This window comes from Cornus florida, unplaced genomic scaffold, assembly GCF_030987335.1.
Source record: "Cornus florida cultivar Cherokee Brave unplaced genomic scaffold, ASM3098733v1 CherokeeBrave_3.0.0_Hap2_Chr03, whole genome shotgun sequence".
NCBI lineage: Eukaryota > Viridiplantae > Streptophyta > Magnoliopsida > Cornales > Cornaceae > Cornus > Cornus florida.
In genome coordinates, this window is record NW_026775573.1 from 3,730,026 (window position 1) to 3,743,693 (window position 13,668).

At 33.3% G+C, this 13,668-nt stretch overlaps 2 protein-coding genes across 3 annotated transcripts; one reads left to right on the plus strand and one right to left on the minus strand.

The window, feature by feature from the left end:
• The first annotated feature begins 225 nt into the window (after positions 1-225).
• Positions 226-9,797, plus strand: LOC132299104 (proteasome subunit beta type-1). 2 transcript variants are annotated; one of them, XM_059795561.1, is made up of 8 exons: positions 226-378; positions 455-562; positions 1,992-2,073; positions 6,781-6,910; positions 6,994-7,136; positions 7,228-7,314; positions 9,372-9,396; positions 9,463-9,797. In XM_059795561.1, exons 1-8 carry the CDS (start codon positions 332-334, stop codon positions 9,510-9,512), a joined length of 672 nt encoding a protein of 223 aa, XP_059651544.1. In that variant the 5' UTR covers positions 226-331; the 3' UTR covers positions 9,513-9,797. The 2 variants fall into 2 exon arrangements, with proteins under 2 accessions (XP_059651544.1, XP_059651543.1); XM_059795560.1 differs by having other exon boundaries at positions 9,372-9,797.
• Positions 9,798-10,110: 313 nt separating this feature from the next.
• LOC132299105 (uncharacterized) lies at positions 10,111-12,264 on the minus strand. Its single transcript, XM_059795562.1, has 7 exons — positions 12,050-12,264; positions 11,906-11,962; positions 11,534-11,659; positions 10,927-11,005; positions 10,627-10,719; positions 10,422-10,535; positions 10,111-10,306 (listed from the first exon to the last, which is right to left on the minus strand). Exons 1-7 carry the CDS (start codon positions 12,172-12,174, stop codon positions 10,253-10,255), a joined length of 648 nt encoding a protein of 215 aa, XP_059651545.1. The 5' UTR covers positions 12,175-12,264; the 3' UTR covers positions 10,111-10,252.
• Positions 12,265-13,668: the final 1,404 nt, after the last annotated feature.

Sequence of the window (13,668 nt, forward strand, 5' to 3'; positions counted from 1 at the left end):
ATGTGACTTAAATAATAACCACTTGTTTCAGTTTTTTAACTTGCCAATCTTGCCTTTTTACTAGCCTCGTCTCAGGGCTAAATAGTACAGTATAAAATTTTATTTCCTTTTCAATTTATTTCATTTAAATTCTATTTTATTCCCAACACACTTTTTAAATTCCCATTCAATTTCTTAAAAATTTGGTTACAAAGCTAGACAATTATAGTAGCTCTTTTTTTAAGTTTAAATTTCTTGAATAGAAAGAAAAGCCAAACTCCTAAACCCTATATAAAAGTCATTTTATTGCCCTACCTTCATTCTCTCCCTATTTCCACTGTTCTCTGATCAAATGACGAAGCAGCAAGCAAACTGGTCGCCTTACGACAACAATGGAGGGTTAGTCTCTCTCATAGATGTATATGTATATATATATTTATATACGGGTGTGTTGATTTTGTGCGGGCATGTGCAGATCTTGCGTTGCGATTGCAGGGGCAGATTATTGTGTTATCGCGGCCGACACTCGAATGTCAACGGGTTACAATATTCTCACTCGCGATTACTCCAAAATCTGTAAACTGTAAGTACCTTAATGTATGAATTAGCAATTTGTGTACTATATTCATGTTTGTTTTTGTATTGATAACATCATCGTGAATTTCAAAATATTTTTATGTTAGGTAAAATTTTCCCCAGATGCGTACTTTGATTTTACTCACACGGTTGGAATAATTTCTGGAATGAACACTTGTGGATTGTTTTGGAACGTCTTGTAATCATCTAGTTTGTGAACATTAGTTTTTGGAATGTAAACAATTTTTTGTAATTTTCTGGAATGCTATTAACAAATTTTTGACAAGCCATTTTGTTAGTGTTTTTTTTTTTAGCCGAATGCAGTTGTAATTTTATAGAATTGTCTAAGTAATTGACCAAAGAAACCAAATGGAAGATTTTCTTTGTAATGAATGTTGATTAAAATATTTAACTCATCAAGTAAAGATAATTGAAATATTTTAGCTGACATTTGACTAAACATATTTTTTAATAAGTAGAATGCTTGAGTTTGTCAATAGATGCTTGTGAATATGGAAATTTATACAAAGTTGAATTAGTATAAAAAAATTTTAAAAAAGAATGTAGAGTGAAAGTAGTTATATATTATGGGCTACATGTAATAAACTCTTTTTAAGAAAATGTGAATGAAAGTAGTTATGTACCCTGGGTTACATACATCCCTTAATTTTTGAACCTGATTTTGTCTTACGGATAATTAAATTAGGCCCTGTTGTTAATGAGGAACGAACAAGATATGTTCAATGGTGCACAAACTAACCTAGGTGGTAAAGCCTCTAGGTAATTATACCAGAGACCTTTGTGAATCCCACCTTCGTGGTGGTTGTGGGGTTTTCTGGGTATGGGAGGGCTACTGTCCATTGTGTGGCCACTCAAAGTATTGGGACCAAAAATTATAAAAAGAGAAAAAGGTTGCTACCCCATTTATTACCAATTCATAGGAATACAAGATAATACCAAATTTTAGTTAATTTGACTAGAAAGTACCAATCCTCAACCTTCATAGCATACAATACAACTGTGTTGCTAGCATCAATCTGTTGTCTATAAGACTATAACAAACGGTTTGCATGGCAGTATGGATATGATCTATTGATAAAAAGGAAAAAGAAAACATCAGTGCCCTTTCTTTCATGCATGCATAACCCGTCACATAGCACAGCTTATAGGTTTTTATGGCGTAATATTTCTGTCTTCTTTTTTTTTTTTTTGATAATTACGTAATATTTCTTTGTTGATCCAAGTGTTGTCTCAATAAGTGACATTCTTCCTTTATTGGTTTTTCCCTTTGGGAGGTTCCCATCTCTAGTCCATATATATTTATTTGGACATAGAGTTAGTCTGTTGGACAAAAATTCCCTATTTGGAGCCAATTGTTGGACAGAATTTTCCTATTTAGGGACCATATTTATGGTTTTCTTTTGTTGATCCTGCAGGGCCGACAAATGTGTGATGGCCTCTTCAGGCTTTCAGGCTGATGTTAGAGCTTTGCAAAAAGTCTTGGCAGCTAGACACTTGGTGAGTGTTTGAAAATTTTAACTATAATGGTTCCATTTGTCTTTCTCCCACAAAACACATGAACATGAATTATGTTAAATCCAATAACCTGCAATATATTATATCTCTTATCTTTTGCTCTGTTGATTTCTTCAGTACGATGCAAATTACATATTTGCAGAAATTATGAGCGGCTATCCAGTATGTTGCCTAAGTGCCTAACTATTAGTTTGTTGGTCGTTACTGAATTTTTTTATTGAAAATCAAGGAAGAAACTGTGGTTAAACGGCCTGATTAGAATATTAAGTTTTCTCTAGACCATACAATTTATTGAATGAGGATTTTACTTTGTCATGAGGCTTTGTAATGAACACCATATAAAGGGATAAAACCTTCTCTTGCCGCTTCTTTTCTTTCCTTTATCTTGCACCATTAAATGAGGCTTTGTAATGAACTCCATATAAATGGATAAAAACTTCTCTTGCCGCTTCTTTTCTTTCCTTTATCTTGCATCATTTTCTGCTTGCCTTCTCTCTTCTTATTGCCTTTCTTCTTCCTACGAGTGTATAGTTCTTGCATGCTTTCGGGTAGGCTTGCACTTGCCTTTTTCCCTTTGCCTCTTGCTTCTTTGGGGCCCAAAATTGTTATAATGTAAGAGTTGTCAAGACCGATCGCCCTGATTTGCCCATAAATGAGGCAACTTATGGATAAATTCATATACTTATCAAAAAAAAGAAAAGAAAAAAACTTCATATAAAGGCATATGTGTGGATATAATGGAAGGATAGCTGAACTTTAACATTTTTGTTTTGGTTTTATATGCTAGTTAGAGGTATGTGTACCAGGAACTGTGGGAGGTGTCCTGATAAAAAATTGGTCCCCTTAATTCTTCTTAATCAAATTGTTTTATAGAGACTTAAATTTATATGATCTGACTTATCAAAAAAAAAAATTTATATGATCTGGATTTTTTAAAACAGTATTAGTCTATATAACTTGGAAGCATAAAAAAAAATAATAATAATACCTTGGAAGCATAATGCATATAGAACAGAGAGCATATTTCTGGAGTTGGAGTTGGCGAGAAACAATGGAGCAAAAATTTTGTTTTTATAAATTTTATAAAAAAAAATAACAAATTGCTTTCTGTAGACTCAAAAATTATTTGATTTTGCGTTGTACGAGCAGTATTTGTCTATAAATTGTAAGCAAAATGCATGTAGAACAGAGACGGTTTAATGATTATGGAGTTGGCAAGACACAGAGGGGACAGAAGATATCCTTTGCGTTTTTTTTTTTTTTTTTAGTTTTTTCCTTTCCGGGTATTGCTATTGACAGGCATGTTTGGTTAAACATGTTAGATTTACCTGGTTAGGGGACCTTGGAAGTCTGTTGGAATGGGATTGCAGAAAGAAATTGTGAGTTTGCAGCGAAGTCCTATAGTGTAGTCTTTAACGGTAGAAAGAGGTTTGGCTTTCCTTGGAAATATATTTGGAAGGTTAACGTTCTTTCCAAGGCGTCTTTTGTGAATGATCTGCTGCATTGGAGGCTATTTTGACCTCAGATAACTTAGGGTGGGGAGGGAAGAAGGGGATTCTCTTCGGTGGTGTACTTGTATTTTCAAGTTGATGAAAGATAGTACTAATTTTTTGCTATTACATTGTTACTTGGATTGGGATATGTAGAGCTTGTTTCTTTTTCCTATTGGTGTTTTTGGGTCATGCCACTCGTCATAGAGGAATTACATGTTTTACCATTGGAACCATGCTAGAAAAGGGTTCCATAAGGCTTGGCAAGGGATGCCTATGTTTCTAATGTGAAGCATTTTGGCGGGAAAGGAATACTAGTACCACTTCGGACATAGAGATGCCTACCCATAGCTTGCAGATTGCTAATTACATTGAATTTTTTAACGCTTGTTTCCCATGTGGTTTGAATTTCTGGGGACTGTTTTAAATACATAGTGAAAATTAGCAAGAATCTAATTCCTTAAATCAGCGGTCAACTTAAGAAGGTGGCACACCCGTTAGATTTTTATTTTTGGTTACTTATTGAAGGCGTGCCTATGCCCAAAAAAGGGCTCGAGCTCATCAAGGCAGAGCCAAAGCACTTCATTTTATGCTATCAAGAGCCCTTCAGTCAGATGTACACAAAGCCCTCCATCATGCAAATGTTTGTTGGTAGGCTTATGTGCAAAACAAGTTGTGCCTTCAAATTTTTTTTTTTTAATGATATTTTCATAACATTTTATTTTCTTTTCTTTTTTGAAGTGACTATTACTGATCTGGGCTATCATATTATAATTTTACCCTCTATAAATAATATTGTTTAATTACTTTGAGTTAGATGTGCTGCTTGAACATTAACATTTACAATTACTATAATATAACTTTAAATTATTTGAGGGTTCTAGCATCATATTAATGTATATTCATAATGGTATTTGATATGCCAAGGATCTTGCCAGTAGTCATATGCTGATGAAGCAATGCACGTATAAGTATTACTTGGCTCTGAGGGCTATGCTTAAAAGAATATGATAACTTAGGGGTATGCTTCTAACCATATCTTATTTCGAAAAGAAAAAAAAAAAAAAATTGTTGAATAAGATATGGTGGGGGGTAAGCTTAAAATAATAAGATAACTTGGGGGTATGCTTCTAACCATATCTTATTTCAAAATAAGATATGGTTAGAAGTTAAAAATATAATAAGATGCTAATAATATTATAATAACAATTATGCCACATATTATTTTACAAGCATGCCTCTCAACAAAAAATAAAAAAATAAAAATTGTTGAATAAAATATGGTGAGGGGGGTATGCTCAAAATAATAAGATAACTTATCGGTATGCTTCTAACAATATCTTTTTTTTTTCTTTTTCTTTTTTTAAATGTTGAATAAGATATGGTGAGGGGTATGCTTAAAATAATAAGATAATTTAGGGGTATGCTTCTAACCATATCTTATTTCAAAGTAAGATATGGTTAGAAGTTAAAAATAAAATAAAATAAGATGATTATAATAACAATTATACTATTTGGGAATAGCTCACTATTACATGTTAGAACAAAGTAAACTAAAATATATTAAATGAGCAACCAGATAAGGGGAAAATATGGCTGGTATATAAGTGGAGAATAATTGTAAGTAGGATTTCCTACTATTCTCTACTATTGTAGTTAAAGAAGAAGGGATAATTGAAGAAGAAGAGAAGACATGGAGAAGGGGGCAATTAACCTAGCAAGGAAACCATCATCCAGTGATTGCGTTTGAGATTGTTGCTCGGTAGCACGGTTGAGACAGGCTCGTGAGACATGCTCTAATGGTTTATTTTGCTATTCTGTTTTTTTGCTTTAGAAAGAGACCTTACATACTGAGGACTATCTTTAGTGGGATATTTTATAGTTGGATTTTTATTTAGTTCTGGATATCAGTTGGTTTATTTTATGTTGACATGGGTTGTGATTATTATTAGTCGTGGTTATGTTGGGATATTGATGAAGCAACAGGTTGGTATTCATGTTTGTTGGGTTATTTATGTGATTGAATGTTGAAATGATGAGTGAAAGGCCAAGAGTGCCTTTGACCTCAAGTTGGGAGCGTGACAGTTTCTCTCTCTATATTTTTGGCTAATTTGTTTTGCATTGCTTAAGCTTTAAAATGTTTCAGTTGTATTTATCAGTATTTCTATTAGATATGCACCTCACTTCACTTGGGTTTGTGATTTATGTTGCATTATGTACTTTGGTTTTGAAAGACACCGGTAGGGCACCTAATAACTTGGAAGATTTATATTTTATAGTTTATTTAAGATATTGTGCAACATAATAGGATTAAAAAAGAAAAGTATCATCATCGTCCTTGCCTTTATCCTGTATTGATGGGATCGGCCACATGAATTCACTTTTTCTATTCTATCTGATTATACACCACGAATTTACTTTTCTATTCTATCTGATTATGCACCATGTTTCCTCTAATGTTTAATTTTTTAACATCATTTTTTTTTTTTTTGATTAGTAAAAAATATATTAGAAAAGCGTTCAAAACGGGAACACATTCCTAATTTTTTAACGTCATTTTTAATAGTTTCATCGCATGTAAGTTTTGGTTAGCCCCTTTGTTCCTTACCTTCTAGGAAAACAACTATTCCTATTCTCACCCATGCATCTTTGGATCTACCATGACCATACCACCCAAGTCTGCTTTCTCTTTGTTGTCATTAATTACTATTCCTGGTTTTCCGTCACTCGTTTATTACTAAAAAAGAAAAGTATGTTAGGGCCAAATTGGAGCTAATTATTTTTTTTTAACATCTTGTCACCATTATTTAGGGTTAATACACACTTTTGTGACTTTTCTCCATAAAGCATATCTCAGCTGTTTTTTCCTTATATATTGATGGCTGAATGGTTTACCGCCTTGTAATCTGCTTGTTTTTAAAAAACACTTGGCTTTTGAACTTTTTTTTGTGCATGTAATTTTCTCTTTGTTGTCAAATATTTAAACGTTCTCCGTTACCTCACTTGGAGTGCGACTTTCACTGTCAATTCTGAAGAAATGAGGGTTTTTTTTTTTTTGTTAATTCACGTGAGGCCCCATGTGCATGATATATTAACAATAATGAATTACGTACGTAACTTCTGGTTTCAACTGTTTTTGCTGCTTGAGGTTGATGAAAATATCTGCAGGAAGTCACTTCATATCATTTCTTGTTGACAGATCTATCAGCATCAACACAATAAGCAGATGAGCTGCCCTGCAATGGGTCAACTGCTCTCAAACACACTCTACTACAAACGCTTCTTCCCTTATTATTCTTTCAATGTTCTAGGTGGTCTCGATAATGAAGGTAAAATGTTATAGGCTTTTTTTTATGCAGTTTTTAGCCACCTGTTTTATTGTAACATCACATATATCTTTCAAATACTCAAGGCAAGGGTTGTGTTTTCACATATGATGCCGTTGGATCCTATGAGAGAGTTGGATACAGTTCCCAAGGTTCTGGTTCCACACTAATCATGCCTTTTCTGGACAACCAACTAAAGTCTCCAAGCCCTCTCTTGTTACCTGCCAAGGTATGGATTTGTCGTCAATTATTTGCTGACAGATATTCCTGCAGTAATTTCTCTTTTGAGTGTCTGGTTTAAAACCCAATTACCTTTGCAGGATGCAGTTACCCCACTTTCAGAATCAGAAGCAATTGATTTGGTGAAGACCTGTTTTGCATCTGCGACGGAGAGGGATATATACACTGTAAGTGTCTGCCTCTTCGGTTTTCAGTCTTACCGTATGAATTTAAAAATTGAAATATATATGCCTAGACTCTAGAAATTCCAAAGCCGCATTCAAGACATGTATTAGAATGTCTTTCTATGCGTAGTAATTTTTACCAGCAGATCTATAAATTGTTCTTGAATGGAAATAAGAATGTTTACTGCATAGATATCGATAGTTCTACATATATTGTCCAATTTTCATAGCCTTCACTTTTGCTCCTTTTCTCCTCTTCACCCTTATCTTCCCACCCTCATGCATGCTCGCTTTTCAGGAAAAGCTTTACTTTTGAGCAAAATTTTCAATTTTCAGTTAATAAGCTCAAATCCCATGAGCTATGGAGGTCAGATTCAAACCATAAGAAGGAACAAGTAAAGAACAAGATAAATAACAAATCCGATTTTTTTTTTTTTTTCCTTCAAAAATCATCTCTGAATTATCTATTTCATGACATATATACAAGTTTTTCTCAGCTTTGCGGTGCCTGTTTTAAGTTACTCGGGACTGAAGTAACATTATCCAAGTGTGTGTGTCAAATTTCTCCTCATTTTATAAAATTGTAATATAATTTTTGTATAAATCCTTAAACAAAGAAATTTTAGTTTTATGTCAAGTCATAGTACAAAATGACAAACATTACTTTATAATTAGTAAATCTATATATCTTCTATGACTGTAACATGAAATTTGAAATTTATGAATCACAATATCCATAACCAGCCATATCGTTGGATACAAAGATCCAACAACAGGCATGATAAACATCTATGCATGTGTCCTTATATGTAGGTAGATACATATATCAACATGTACAAACATATTTTGCAATGAGTCCTCTCCTCCTATTCCCACCCCATAAAATAAATATCTCTCTAAATTTGGTTTGAAAATATGATCAAACGCTTTGATAAATTTTATATACCATGTATTCTAACTTTTGCTTTTAAAATATGGTTGAACTCTTTGATAAATTTCATATGAACTTCAATTTGATCTCTTAACAATTACATAATTAATTTCCATGTAAAATAAATTATGCACCTCCATTGCACTTAGGAGGGGTGCCCACCTAAAGTCTACCTCAAGTGGCAGAGCCTTTGTCATAATTTATGGCAGCAAATGCAGACCCCCTGTTATATATATGTATGTGTGTTTGTGTGTGTGTGTGTGTCTATATTAATATCCAAGCTATCAAAGACGTATCAACCATGCGTTTGGAATTAGGATATGTAGAATTTCTGACATTTCTTAGATGTGTCAGACATAGTTGTTAAAGGCGCTGACATTCAGATAATTCTTAGACTAATTAAAAAAACAATTGTCCAATTTTTAATCCTTTAATATATATATATATATATATATATATATATATATATATATATATTTAAAAACCGTTAATGTTACGTTCTATATTGTATTACGAGATTGTGCCGTTTAATACCAATGGATTAATTTTCAGAGGAGCTTATGGTTGATTACTAGCTTTAAATGTGTTTGGTGCTTAATTCTCAATATATGATATAATGATAGCGCAGTCTATATGGTAAAATCTAGATGTATATGCATTGATTTCATTTAACCCTTTAAGTTGACGTGTCAAGATCCATTTAAGAACAATGACTAGTTCGTGTTGTATATTTAAATTTGTTCCGATTGTAGTTGTACGTTGGTTGAACTGAATGCATTTTGGAAGGAGATATATGTACTTCTTGCTAACCCACTAAATTGTAACCAAAGTTCCGACTCAAGACAAAATACATAAATTATTTCAATTAATAATGATTAATTATAAAATTAAAGTTTGTTTCAAATTATACCGTAGTTTTTTATTACTGTTTTGAACTTTGGAGACCACCTTTGGCTCCCCTCTTGTTGAGGAAATATTTGAAGCATTTGGTGATCCTCATTAATCTGGTAGTAATGTATAAAACCCTATATTTAAATTTAAATGAGAATAGGAGGCTCAAATTATAGCTTCTTCAGCTATGAATTTCCACCTTATTCACTCCTGATGAAAATGTGGGTGGTTGTTACAGGGGGACAAGCTGGAGATAGTCGTCTTAAATGCTGATGGAATTCGTCGTGAGTATATGGAGCTCAGGAAAGATTGATCCCTCTCACTCCTAATAAATGCTGATGGAATTCGTCGTGAGTATATGGAGCTCAGGAAAGATTGATCCCTCTCATTCCTAATGCAGTCCTTGCTGCTGGGATTTTGTGACATTCCAGATATATATCTATGGTAATCTTGACATATGCTGGGATGATCTTTCTGCGTCATCGTGGCTCATCAATTATCATCTCTTTGCTTTTCAATGAATCCAGTTTGAACAACTGCTTTTCCTACTCGATGGAAGTGTTGCAATTAGGAATCCTATGGTGAACATGAAACTTTGTGTTTGACATGTCTTCAATTCTCAATCTAAGTTATAACGTAGCCATGATTGGTTCTTTTGAAAGTATAGATTGGAAATATTTCCATGACACTCTTGCTCTTACCCACCCTCTTCATTTGGAGGAAAACGAAAATGAAAATTCATAATCCTGGTGAAAACAAACTTACGGTTATGAAGTTTTTGGAATGAATCATCATTCAACTAATTTTTCTGTCATGCCATGTGTTCAATAGCACTGTGTTACCATAAACATGCTGGTGCATATCTAAAGTTAGCCATGTTTGCTTAATTTTCTGATTTATTTTCCCCAGAAAGCTTGAGCAAGAATGGAGGCTAGTGAACCCTTAGTGAGTGTCCCGTCCCAGTCCCAATCACAATCAACGTAAAATGTAGATCTTGTAAAAATAAGCCAATTCCTTTGTATTCATTCGGTAACAGACATTATTGATTTTCTTTTTCTCTGATTCTTGATTCATATACTTCGAATGGAATAGACAGTTAGCAATCTATTATTGTTCTCCTCATAGGTTATCTTCTGATGCCCATCCCTTCTTCTCCAAAGCCAGCCGCAATGCCTGCATCAAATGACCAAAACAAGTCAAACTAGTCACTAAATTGAATCAAAACTTTTATGACAAGTGTAATACGAAATGCAAACACAAGCAAACTAAACTGTCTGTAAACTCTCACCTTTATCCTTTTCCTGTTAATATCAAAATCAAAGTTTCCCAGGCGAGATGCTGACCGGTACTCTACAATTGATTTCTTGCCCGGTGGGAACCAAAATTCAACGTCGTCAACAAACTGGAAGAGGAGGAAATTAATGGATGAACACTATACCCTAGAGGCACAATAGTAACAAAAATAAATTAGGTTCGAAGCATGATTCATTTACCCCCAATATAGGGCTTTCATATTCCACATGCACATAATCATCTTTCTTCTCAACTATCCGCGGCGTGAACTTGTCTGGTTTTGTAGATTTTATCTGCAAAGTGCAAACAGACAGAATGAGTTGATTTTTGAGCTCATTTGGTGCTTAGAAAGGCCAGTGTCATTGATCCAATCAAGCACAAATTGTGGTTGATTTGACTTGAAATTTGGCCTTAATTGTTAACCTTTTGTCATATACATGTACATATAGTGTGTGAATGAATACGAAATATTTGAATGAACCTGAATGTACAATTCCTACCACTTGAAGAAGCTCCTCCATTGCCACTTCTCTACTCACAGGCTTTTTACGTCCGCGCCCCTCTTCAGGGTTGTAATTCCTGCGAAAGAATACACCAACCCCACACTTTAACTGCCATTCAAATGTCAAAAGTGGTGAATAATCATCCACTGTTTTACAAAATATAGTTCCATTAAATTAGGTTCATGGTACATGTGAGATTGATCAGCTGGGCAGCTATGAAATTTTCCATGTGTTTCACAAGAAAAAAATAGTCCCCGTTTTGATATTGCTCTTGGTCAAAAAAGAAAAAAGAAAAGGTCTAGAATCATGATTTTGAGCCAAAAGTCTCAAAACTGACCACAATGCCTTTTTACTAGTCCAAAACTATAGGCATGGAACACATGACATATTTATATATAGGTGAGCGTGGGCCTGTGACATAATGGTTATTCTATTATGATTTCGAGGTCACAATTCGAAACAGTAAAAAGTCCTCGAGCTCCAGTGAACTAGCCCTTTTATGTATCAAATAAATATACATAAACCTAGATATTCATACAAATTGGACTCATAAGAGATTGATTTTACTCATTATTTTAATTATTTGAAAAAATGAATTTCTTACCAAGGTGGGGCATAGTGAGTGAGATCACTTATATTCTCAGAAGTTGATATACAATTCTTAGTGGCTGGACATAGAGCCAGACTAGTAGTGTTCTTCTGTACCCCCAAGTAATCAGGTTTTGTTCCGCTGCATTACATCAACATAATTCAGATTATAATTTTATTAAAATAAATAACCTTGACCAATAATTATACCCGCTTGTAAAGAACAATAAATTTCTGAACTATATTTTTCTAACAGTAAAAAAAATTAAAGCAAAATTGTAAAAGATAAATATAAAGCAGATTAAGAGTACCTATATATTCAATATGTATTTAAAATAAAGCCTATGAATTAGCGAAATGGATAAGGAGAGGATAGGAAGGTACACACCTGAATTGGAAAATGGCTCCAATCACTGCAATTTCACTGCTCCTGAGTATTATTTCCCTTCACAGTCATTTGTAACTTTCGTTTCAGGAATTTTAGAGAGAGATAATAGATTGGTTTAGAGAGAGAACGAGGGGGAATACGTACCTTCGATTCATTTTGTCTGTAGATTTGTTCTGCTGCTGCTGAGAAGCTATGATGCGGGGAAGGAGAGAGCCACTGTGGCGTTTGTAGTAATTCATGTAGCAGTGATTGGTAGACATTGATGCCATTGAAGCTGTGGCCGTCGCTGGAATCAAGCTCTCTCTCTCCAATCCCCCCTATCGTCTCTCTCTCTCTCTCTCTCTCTCTCTCTCTGCAACTAAAAGTGTGTGCTTTGTGTATATTTATAGTGTTATCCAGTCCGTTTTGAGAACGTCGCCGTTTCAATGACTTTAGATTTTCTTTATTTTACTTCATTTCTTTTCTTTTCCTTCCGATTCATCTATTTTAAACGAAGTGTTAGGACTAAAATCTTTTACATTCCTTCTGTAAAGTATGAGATATTGCAAAATGATAACAGAGTCTAACCAAATAAAAGAATAAACGGTTGAACTTAACATCATTCCCTCTAACCAAACATAGCATTAGCCACATTAAATTATTTTTAAAAAATATAACTCCTACCTCTTTCCTTCTCTCTCTTCTCTTCCTCTATTCTCAATTTTTCTCTCTCTTCTCTTCCTCTATTCTCAATTTTTCTTTTGTATTCAAATTTATCTTTGATTTTAGTTTTGTCTCACTTTCTAATTTCGCAAAATTGAAGATAAAATAAAATAAATTAAAAAAAAAAATAAATTTCTTCATGTTTTGTAAATCCAGAAGCACAAAACCAAAACATGCAGAACAAAAAAGTAAAAGAAAAAGAAAAAGAAAATAAAAGCTACAATGTTTCTCTCCTTCAGATTTTGTATCAGAAAAATCAAACAGAAACTTTGAGAAGATTTATCGTTTCTCTTCTCTAGGTTAGTTAGTTGTTTTTTTTTTTTTTTTAGTAAGAGATTAATGTGTTTTGTAATGGCAACTCTTATATGGATATTTACTTACAAAAAAAAAAAATCTTCGCACATTTTTCATCTGGGATTGGAAGAATATATTCTTGGAAGATTTATGAATAGAGAAAAGTAGGTGATCTTGAAAAGGAGCGAGAATAAAGAATTTTGAATCTTGTCTCTAGAATACTTTAGGTATGTGTATATCAAGAGGGAGATATATAAGAAGAATTGGTGAACAACCAGACTCGGAGGGAAAAACAAGAAGAAGAGAGAGAAAAAGGAAAAATTGGGACCGAAAAGATCGATGATAAGAAGTTAGGTAATGAAATTATATTTGTCAGCTAGTGTAACAGTGACCATGGAAAAAACTTATTTGGCAAAAAATATTTTATTTTGTAAAGTGACGAAGCGTTTTGTGAATAGTGGAGAAAAGCCAAAACACCAATTTGGTGTTTTTATATGTTTTCTCATTGTAACTGTACCAAAAAAAAAAAGAAAAAGAAAAAGAAAAACTCTAAAATGACTTTTCTAAACTGGCCGTTATGTTTTTTAAAACACTTTTTTTACCAAAAATGTTTTTATATTTTGAATTTTACAACAAATAGATATTACTGAACATGCTTTCAAATTTCGATTACTATTTAAAATATCATACAACAAAACACTTATTTTGTTTTGAATTGAAAAATAATAATAATAATAATAAAAAAACGCAAACCAAGCAATCAAGCA

Coding starts and splice junctions, on each gene's coding strand:
- LOC132299104 (XM_059795560.1), top strand. CDS start 332: ATGACGAAGCAGCAAGCAAACTGGTCGCCTTACGACAACAATGGAGG. Junction 379..454: donor CCTTACGACAACAATGGAGG/GTTAGTCTCTCT, acceptor GGGCATGTGCAG/ATCTTGCGTTGCGATTGCAG. Junction 7,315..9,371: donor CGGAGAGGGATATATACACT/GTAAGTGTCTGC, acceptor TGGTTGTTACAG/GGGGACAAGCTGGAGATAGT.
- LOC132299105 (XM_059795562.1), bottom strand. CDS start 12,174: ATGGCATCAATGTCTACCAATCACTGCTACATGAATTACTACAAACGC. Junction 11,006..11,533: donor ACTCACTATGCCCCACCTTG/GTAAGAAATTCA, acceptor ATTCTTTCGCAG/GAATTACAACCCTGAAGAGG. Junction 10,536..10,626: donor ATGAAAGCCCTATATTGGGG/GTAAATGAATCA, acceptor CTCCTCTTCCAG/TTTGTTGACGACGTTGAATT.